Below are 10000 nucleotides of genomic sequence, written 5' to 3'. Positions count from 1 at the left end.
CCATTCTTCTGCCATTGCTGATCATATGACCCACACAAACAGGCCACAGGATTAAATGGGATCAGTTGACATTTTTAGCCACTGAACAGTCAAATATACGTTGTAAAATTAAGGAAACCTTGATGATTCGCGATTTAAAACCAGCGCTTAATGAAAATGTTGGCAGTGGGAAACTTCTTCTCTACTAGCCATTTTTTTCAAGCAGATTTAACTAGGTCTGTTTATTTTCGTTTATTTTTTCATTGTAATTACTTTCCTTATTTGGTATTAGTCTTCGTGTTAAAATTCAATTGTACTTAAAAATTTAGGTAACCGTTACTTTTGAAGATGCATGAATCGTCAAGTTCATAAAAGTTTTACAACATGCGTTGTCTCGTCATGTTTATAACCGTAGTTTGTTTGTTATTTTTACTCAAGTTGAAATGGCCGAAGAATAAGAGTGTCTACAATGAAAGGTTTTTACCAAAGAAATCGGCGTTAGTGGCGATCTCGACAAAACGGACTCCTCTGGTTTGAAGAGTTAGATACTGAAATGTAGCTTAATAGTTACGGTTCAAACACCCAGTGCCATCAAGAGTTACTATAAACTCAGGTGCCATATATGGCAAAACACGCACGCCTATTCAACAAATGACCATGTTTTGAAACATTTGTAACAATAAAGCTCGGTCGTTTAAACTAAAATTCCCTTCGTTTGTGTTGACTTTTTGAAGGAAACGACAAAGGAAAGGCATCTTGGGAAGTTTTTCATATGATATAAACAAATTTGTCATGCAGCTGCAGAATTTTTAAGAAAAGTCTTACTATATCGGAAGCTGTAACTCCAATAAAGGAAGCTTACCTCCGCTTTGTCTCTCGACTTTTGTCGCCATCAACAGTTTCTCTGTTTATCTCAATGCACATTAAAAAGAAACAGAATTTTGGCAATAATTCAACTCATAATCCTTGTTTCAGGGATATTAAGTAAGCAAGCATAATGACAGCCCAAAATGCCGTCTCTTTGCCAAGGGACAAGGATGGAAACAGAGGCCAGTGTGCCAGCTGATCGAAAAAGGCGGGAAAATTCCCGCCTTTTGGCGGAGTGCGCCCTCGTGAAAGGAATACCATATACTGTCTCAGTGTGGTGGATTGTGGCTGTTCTTTTTGTCTTCTGGGCCCGGTTTTTCAAAAGCCGATTAAGATTAGGGTAAACTTTCGTTTCGTGTTTTCAACTTTTTTATGAAAGTTTCTTTTTCTTAATTTTTTTTTCAAGATTGACTTCCTCTAACGTGAAATCTTGCCGAATATCAGCGTTGGAAAAAAGATTTGGGAAAAGAGAAATAAACTCCTTGGTCAATTTTTAATCTAGAATTAGCGTTAATCGGCTTTTGAACGACCGGGCCCAGGGCCTTTTTCAAATCTTTCATAATGAAAAAGGTTAGAGACACAAGAACAAAAATATTGAACCTTCCACTGCATTCGTTGTGTTATTCAAAGAAAGGGAGCGCGTGACTTTGCACGTGACTTACGTTTTTGGTTGGCGGGAAATTTAGGGGCAAGCTCGTACTTGCCCACGTGACATCATCCAAACAAAAATGGCTGCTGCGAAGGTAAGTGCGTGCGGTGTTCTCTTGCCCATTTGGGGGATTCCTTGTGGACTCAAATTGTCGTTTTACTATTTTTTGTGCCTTAAGCTGTGCTGTGTTGTAAAAATGGCAAAAGGGATTCGGTTGTGCTCACACGAACGAGGCCGTGGCTGGAAGACCTTCAAAAGTTCGAAATTCGATTGATTTTAAATGTAGCAGTTGTGCTATTGTCAGATCAAGCTCTCGTTACTCGATTGATTCACAGTTTGTGTAGTTTAGTCAGTTCGTAACAGATCGTAGCATTTTTGGTGGATTCGAAGTGCAAACAGTGATTAATGTCCCTATTCCACCATTTAAACTAAGAGTAGAGTGTAACGCAACTAGGTAGTGTAACGACAACAAATAAGCAAACAACAATATGGCGTAATTGAGGGGGACACAGCCCTGTGGCAGGTTTTACGCGACTTAATAATAGGTGCACAAACTAAAAGCCTCACTTATTCCCTCACTAACGTGGGAATAGAACAAGAGTATTGGCAGAGCCTTTCTTATCTCCCCAGCACAGCAGAGGCTGGATCGGACAAGATAAAGGCAAGGATATAAGATGGCAAGACACAAGCAATGCCAAAGCTTGGGGGAAGTCGCTACGCAGACTTAACCGAACCACAAGGAGTGACCCCAGTTTATTGGCAAATAACAAACAAAAGCCTGTCTCCCGGGGAGGGAGGGTGGGAAATTTTAAAGCAAAATTGTTACAAACTGTGTACTCTCGTGCAAGCTGCCAGGATTATGCCCTGTTACAGTGTATTGAGATTTATATAGCAAGACAGTGTCTCAAAGTTCGACCAGTAGGTACAGCTGTACTACGAGCTAAAGAGACGCCACGTGGCGAGCTTGTCAGCCATGAATGGGGCTAACAAATATAAGGACCAATCTAGGAAAAGCCAAGATATATCACTAGATTACTCAGCAAGATAGAAGCTAAAATACAGACATGAATAGTGTTTGTACTAACTGCTAGAATAAGGGAACATTCATTCATGAATTCAGCATTCAATATTGTTCTATTATTTATCTTACTGAATTGTGTGATGAACGAAAGCAGTCTTGCCCTCTAGGGGTGTCATGTTCCATTAACTGCGTTTTACCAGCCGGTAAAAGCATTACAATAGTGTGATTACATTTTGATGTGCTGTAATATTTGAATAGGAGTTTTAAAAACATTCTTCAGGGTCAGCCAGAGGATGGGGGAGGGGGGGGGGGGGCAGTATACCCGAAAAAAATTCGCCAAAATACCCAAAATACCCAAAAGTCATCCAAATATACCCAAAATTAATGGAAGCATTGTATACTGCATACCTGAAATTCAAAGAAAGTGATATACCGAATACCCACATTTAAGCTGCAATATACCATTTACCCGATTTAAAAAACCCAGGGCTGTATACCATATACCCAAAAACCCTGGCCAACCCTGACTAGATAAATTTAAGACCTGCTCGATGAAACTGTTGCATTGTTTAAAAATCTTATACTCAAGTTCTTATGCAGGATGCTGTTGTCATCATTCTTGATGTGGGACCATCAATGTGTCAGGCTCCCCCCGGACACGCCACCTCATTGGGGGGGGGCGGGGGTGGTATACCAGTGTACCCGAAAAAAATTCGCCAAAATACCCAAAAGTCATCCAAATATACCCAAAATTAATGGAAGCATTGTATACTGCATACCTGAAATTCAAAGAAAGTGATATACCGAATACCCACATTTAAGCTGCAATATACCATTTACCCGATTTAAAAAACCCAGGGCTGTATACCATATACCCAAAAACCCTGGCCAACCCTGACTAGATAAATTTAAGACCTGCTCGATGAAACTGTTGCATTGTTTAAAAATCTTATACTCAAGTTCTTATGCAGGATGCTGTTGTCATCATTCTTGATGTGGGACCATCAATGTGTCAGGCTCCCCCCGGACACGCCACCTCATTGGAAACTTCAGTCAAGGCTATTAACATGATCGTGCAAAGAAAGGTAGGGAGTAATCAGCTGCATACTGTGTTGTAAAAGTATTATTCTTTCCTTTGTAATATAGAATTAATAGATTTTGTGTTTCAGATGTTTGCAAACACAAAAGATGAGTTTGGTTTAATTCTGTTTGGAACTGAAGGTACTGTATGTGACTTACCTGATTAATGAAACACGGGAAGGTGAGATTGAAGGCTTGGTGGGAGGTTGTGTAGGCCCGGGGGGGGGGGGGAGGGGGAGGGTACTGTCATATATGGACTATATAGGTATGTGCCGCTGTTAAGGGTATGGTTTTCAAGCAGTTTACTCTAGGATATAGTATATAAATCATAGCCTTTCGGTCTAGAATAGGGTATCATTTTTCAAGAAACTGACCAGTCGCTTGAAGATTTTATCAAGACTATGGAAACCAGAAATTCCCACTCAAGAATATAAAAAAATCAAATCGGCAAAGTGTCAATAAATGGCTATCATGAAACACCGCTGGATATCATTAACTGTCAAGAATCGCAGTTTAGATGGTAATCGGTGGGAGTTTATTCCAGTATAGGGTAGCAAAATTCGGCTGAACTAGCTCTGGTATAGGTTAAGGGTTCCAGGGTCCCAATGGCACATCCCCACCCAGAAATTCCTATTCCTCGGGTGTGTAGGTGGGAAAATGAAGATAGTGGAAGCTTGGTTAGTTGTAGATTTGAGGTTTACTTGTGCCACTGCAATCTCTATTCATCCACACTAGGACACTGTGTTTTCTTTTGGTGATAGCCCTGGATTTAGATTGCATGTGCCTCCTCTCAACAGTGGCTGGGTTTTTTTCTTGTTTTGAATTTGAACCAATCAGGCTTTGTTGACAGCTAGCTGGTTGCCCTCTTCCTTGCCAAGCATAACTTCAAAGCATAAATTTCACCACTACTCGTAACTCTTTCATTAATTTTTTGATTTGATAGAAACATCAAATCGTCTAAATGACAAGGAAGGAGGGTATGAAAACATCTCTGTTGTTCGCCATCTTGCTCTACCAGACTTGGAAATGCTACGGTTTGTGCACAGCCAAATCACACCAGGTGAAAAAGTCATTCCTTTATTCACAGATTAAATGACATTGCAAAATAATTGAATGGAATTAGCTGCTTGGGATGGGAGAAAGGATGACTGAATATTCAGAGTCCTGTAGGCATTACAGGGGAGGCGTGATGGCCTGATGGTTAGTGCCTTCGACTCCGGATCGAGTGGTCCGGGTTCGGAACCTGGCCGGGGACATTGTGTTGTGTTCTTGGGCAAGACACTTTACTCTCACAGTGCCTCTCTCCACCCAGGTGTATAAATGGGTACCGGCGTAATGCTGGGGGTAACCCTGCGATGGACTAGTATCCCATCCAGGGGGGAGTATAAATACTCCTAATCGCCCATCAGGGCCTTCTGGCTCATAAGCAGTGACTTTATAAGCATTACACCTCTAAACAGCTATAGTTGTTTTGTAGATGCATGAATTTATAGAGCTTGCAGACCAGCAGGACATTTTCAGATAGAAAACACACCTTTTCTTTGTATTACAACAAATTCCCCTCTTCATCAACAATAGCCCCCTCCACCCCGAGCAATATTATAATACAACTTAAACTTCTCGGACACAACCTATAGCCAACATTTTTTGAAGGGGGGGAGGGGGTCCGTAAGGAGTGCTGAAATGTGGTGTCTCAACTCCTTTGTCACAGATTGTAGATAAGTGACTCAGCTCCCAAGGAAATCTTCTCGGACACAGAATCCAACTGGTTTTACAGAGGTCATAGGTTCGAATCCTGACCAGTGTATCCTTCCCATGGGTGCATTATCCCTTAAAACATCTACAGCTAGATTTGAATGAAACTAGCTTCAAGATTCGGGGTGAAAAAGCTGTAAGCACAAGCTTTTGGTTCCATTCTCCATCTTTGAGTTGAAAGTTGAGTTTAATTCACTTGCAGGGACGAGAGTACATGTGTAGCATCTCACCAAGAAACCCTGGTAGTTTTTTTTTTATAGTTAACCTTTGAAAAGTTTCAAAAGTGTTTAATTGCATTTTACTTAAATTTTTTTGCAGTAAAAAAGACTCTCTTGGTCTGTAAAATTAGCTGTTGGCTCAGGCTCATAAGTGTTGCATGCTCCTGTATTTAATAAACATATTCATTGTTTTGTTATAAAGTTAATGAACACTGAAATGAGGCAACTAAATAATTATTAGCTTTTTTTAATTGCAGGCAATGTTGAAACAGACTGTATCCTTTCAGTCCCATGGGAAATGTAGTGTCAAATTGGAAGTTGTGTGATTTTCAATAGTAAATGTATTTTATTGTTTTAATTTATCAGACTGAGAAAGATTGACCTCAATTTACTCGGCTAGATATGTCAGGAAGCTTGTTAGATGTGTTAAGTTATAAAAAAAATTAATAATGAAGTTGTTTTTCAATGGTTTTTTTAGTCTTAAATTCCTTTTTCCTTAAATCATTACCTCTCAGTTATTGATGCCATTGTAGTTGGTATGGACTTGTTAAGAGAAGAGAGCAAGTACGATTTCAAAATGGAATTCCTTCAATACTTTATGAAGTGATCACAAGTCATGAATATAAAAACACTTTTATTTTTTGAAGGGGAAAGTTTGAGAGGAAAATTTATATGTTTTCTGATGTTGGTTCGCCTTTTGGAAATGATCAGCTGGAAGCAATCATTGAAGGATTAAAGAGTTTAGAGATTCAATTGACCTTAATGTGAGTCTTTTCCTTAAACTTTGTAAGTAAACACAATCAATGCAATATCAGAATTTTATGTACATTGTATGTTGGGGTTCAAATTTCTTGCCAGTTTAAAATTAATTTTTTCAAACCATTTCAATTTTGATTTATGCATTATCATAATTTGGGATATTAAGGGAAATCAAAAGGAACTGGTTTTAAAAATGTTGACGCCCCTGACTTACTTTCCATACCCACAAATTGTTAAAGTCGTGAAGATTTTTGATAATAGTACATTCAAGTTTTTTTAATTTGTACTTGAAATTTGTGTATTACTCCCTCAACAGTGGACCTGATATGTATGGTGATGGTAGCGCAGATGATAATGATGATGATGATGATGATGATGATGCTAATGTCAGACGTCCTTCGACTTCAGCTTCTCATAGGAAAGAAAAGACTCCTCAGCAGGTTTAAATAATTCCATATGTACAATGGCTACCTTGTAAATTAACCTTTTGACTCGTTTGTCATTTTCTTTCTTATTTTAATGCATGTCACTAAAATTTTACAGAGAGCTGGAGAAAACTGCATGAGGCAGATGTTGGAAGCTGTAGATGGAGAGACGTATTCCTTCTGGTGATTGTGTATTTTGTTGCTGCATTAGAAGCTTTATACAGCATTTCTGAAAAAAAATGTTTGAGTTCTATTTTTTTGTACAATTTCAGCCATGTTCTTCCCATGCTGAGTTACTTCCAGACAAGGTCGATCAAACAAACAACTGTCTTCAGGGGACCTTTGGAAATAGGAACACAGTTAAAAATCAATGTTTATGGATACAACAGGGTACATGCATATATGACTGTAATTTTCATTGCTTGTTTAACCCATTGACTCCCGGGGATTCCCCATTTACGAGTAAAATCATCTGGCATTAGACAGACGGTTTAGGCCGGTGTGGGTGTTAAAGGGTTAACCCATTCACACATAAAGTTGCCCCGGTTGACGTTAGACATAGTAAAATCTATAAGTCTTGCAATTACTCTCAGGTGGGATAGAGTTAAACAGGAAAAAAGTTACATGTTAATGACGTTCAATGGCATTTGAACCCATGACCTCTGCAATGCTGGTGCAATCTGCTCTACCAACTGAGCTATGAAGCCACACAGTTGGGAGCAGGTCAATTTGTTGGGCTCATTTCACATACTTGTATGCATCCTATTTCATCCAAATATTGTTATTGTTTTGTTCAATAATACAAAGGTGAGAGAGGAGAAATTAGCATCATGGAAGAAGCTTTCTGCTATCTCCCAGACATCACCAAATCCAGACACAATGGAAGTACAGATGCAGAGATCTTACCACTTAAATGATGATGATGACACTGAAGTAGAGAAGGAAAATGTAGCACAAGGTACATGAAGGAAACTTCACCAATAATATTCAAATTTGCATCTGCCAGCTGTAATAAGTTCTGAGTCATAATGTTTGTGTTCATTAGGTTATCGTTATGGTAAAACCTTGGTTCCATTGACAAAGATTGACAAAGATAGCATGAAACTCCCCACAGAAAGATGTTTATCAGTGGTCTGTTTCACACCAAGTGAAAATGTAAGCAGGTAACAATAGGTGCAAAACACATGTCACAACATATCCTGTGGTCTTTGACTTTTGACCTTGCCTTTTTTTTACCTTTTGTGATGATGAGGATGATGATGGTGATGATGATGTAAATTATCAGTAAGAGCCATCAGATAATGAAAATGTTGGGGCCACATACAGTATTTTAATCAGAACAAATTGTGATACAAATCTAAGGTAATAATTAAGCTTGACTAAAAGTTCTTTTTTTCCACAGGTTCAAAGGTACCAGTACATAGGAGATAACGTTATTGCATTTGTCCCTCAACCTGGAGACCAGGTATTCAGTCACTGTTATAGTAATGGTGGAAGTCAATGGAAATGAAGTATTCAGGTTGCCTTTGAAACAGAAAACAAAAGGGAGCTTTGTTTGCTAGGCAATACCAAATGAAATGTCAGATAAATTTCGTCAAGAATCGTTACTCATGATGAAATGCCACCACATTACCTAGTAGATAACTATTGCTAATTTTTTCGGGACAAAATTTGCCACCTGGGCCATTGTAATTTCGAGTAAGAGAGGCATTTCAATGAATTTTACTGAATCTATAGAAGTCAATTATTGACACCTTCTTAAGCCCAAACAATACAAATGTATGACATGAGCTCAGATTTTTGCTTTGCTATTTTGGACCAATTTTGTCACGGATTCCTGGAAAGGTCATCTGTGAAACTCTAGATGACACCTCGATCCATTCATTATGATTGATCATCAAGTAATGACTCAAACCATAACTTGGGAATTCAGTCCCTAGTCTACCACTTTTATAAAAATCAAGTGCTGACCCAGACACATGTTAAAGGTGAAGGCATTGCAACTTGTTGCATGCAGTATGTAATCAATAAGATTTGAAGCATGGCTTTAGTAATGTTGGCACAGGGTGGCTTTGGTTTGCACACGCACCAAATTATGCTACAATCCTGGACAAAAGTGTTGGGAAGGTAGCGTCACTTTTGAGATAGCCCCCCTCTCCCCATTATCAATGTTGGATTTTGCACCAAACAAAATGGTGACTTTTCTTCCAACATTGAATATGGGGGAGGGGGGCCACAAGAGCATGCTCTTTCCCAAATAGTTCGGCCAATAGTTAGAATAATCGAATTAGGTGCGAAGTGAAGTGATGCGCGCAACCTTCCCAGCAACTTTTGACCATGATTGTAGTCTTGACTAAAGGCTCTATAAAGAACTTGACGATGAGCACAAGGCAGTGTAGATACAGTAAGCATAGAACTAAAATCCAGATGGATGAAGAAGTTGACCGTACGAAGTCTACACTAGAAATGAACTACTTTTGAAAACACTAAAACTTATGACTAGCAAAATGTGCTTGACACAACCTAGCAAACATTACGCATTTCCTATGCGGGTGTTAGGGGAAAGAATTTGCAACCATTATTATAGCTATGACTAAACTTTATCTATGAAGGTGATAATCCTCAAAGAAATACCGAAACAAGGACTAGTGATAATGTAAAAAATAAAGGAGAAAACATCACGTTTCAAACCAACAGTGGAGGTTGCAAAAGGGGCTGAAGGTCCCTTTCCCTTATAGCTAGAGAGGTCTGGGAGTTACATGCTCCCTCAGAAAATGTTTGAAATTGCGAAGCTTTAAGGGATGCTGTTTCCAGTGATTTGAGAGAATACTAACACCCAACCATTCATTGCTGTTTTGTTAGTCTAAGAAACAGTATGGTATTTCATGGTTTAAATTATTTTTATCATTGGGATTTGACCATATGTTAATCATATGTTAATTTACTTGGCCTTTGGTAATCTGTTTACCTACCCGTAGTAAGAAAAAATTAACAACAAACATTTCAACTGTTTTCTTTTTTTAAATTGTAGCATGCTGCCTTAGGACTGTCAGCATTTATTAATGCAATGTATGAACTTGGCACTGTTGCTATTGTAAGATATTGTCGTGCCAAAAATGCAGCTCCAAAGCTTGGTTTTCTTGCTCCACACATCAAACAGAATTATGAGGTAAATAGAGTCACTTTTAGTTATTTCAGTCATATGTCCATTAAGTTTTGTAGAAGGTCTTGGAGTCATGTTGCTAAC

The 10000-nt window shown here is 38.7% G+C and overlaps 1 protein-coding gene across 1 annotated transcript in view; it reads left to right on the top strand.

Moving 5' to 3' along the window:
- Positions 1-1558: 1558 nt before the first annotated feature.
- LOC138033301 (X-ray repair cross-complementing protein 5-like) overlaps positions 1559-10000 on the top strand; it is a 21415-nt gene continuing 12973 nt past the window's right edge. The window contains exons 1-14 of the mRNA XM_068881058.1: positions 1559-1589; positions 3488-3601; positions 3686-3737; positions 4540-4656; positions 5827-5844; positions 6085-6133; positions 6217-6333; positions 6645-6768; positions 6872-6936; positions 7026-7143; positions 7561-7711; positions 7799-7908; positions 8156-8218; positions 9785-9922. Of these exons, the coding sequence (XP_068737159.1) occupies positions 1575-1589; positions 3488-3601; positions 3686-3737; positions 4540-4656; positions 5827-5844; positions 6085-6133; positions 6217-6333; positions 6645-6768; positions 6872-6936; positions 7026-7143; positions 7561-7711; positions 7799-7908; positions 8156-8218; positions 9785-9922 (1251 nt within the window). The 5' untranslated portion in view covers positions 1559-1574. The remainder of the gene's footprint in view (positions 1590-3487; positions 3602-3685; positions 3738-4539; positions 4657-5826; positions 5845-6084; positions 6134-6216; positions 6334-6644; positions 6769-6871; positions 6937-7025; positions 7144-7560; positions 7712-7798; positions 7909-8155; positions 8219-9784; positions 9923-10000) is intronic.

This window comes from Montipora capricornis, chromosome 14, assembly GCF_036669925.1.
Source record: "Montipora capricornis isolate CH-2021 chromosome 14, ASM3666992v2, whole genome shotgun sequence".
NCBI classification, from domain to species: domain Eukaryota; kingdom Metazoa; phylum Cnidaria; class Anthozoa; order Scleractinia; family Acroporidae; genus Montipora; species Montipora capricornis.
Note: the sequence above shows the minus strand (reverse complement) of the source record. Positions and strands in the feature narration are given on the sequence as shown.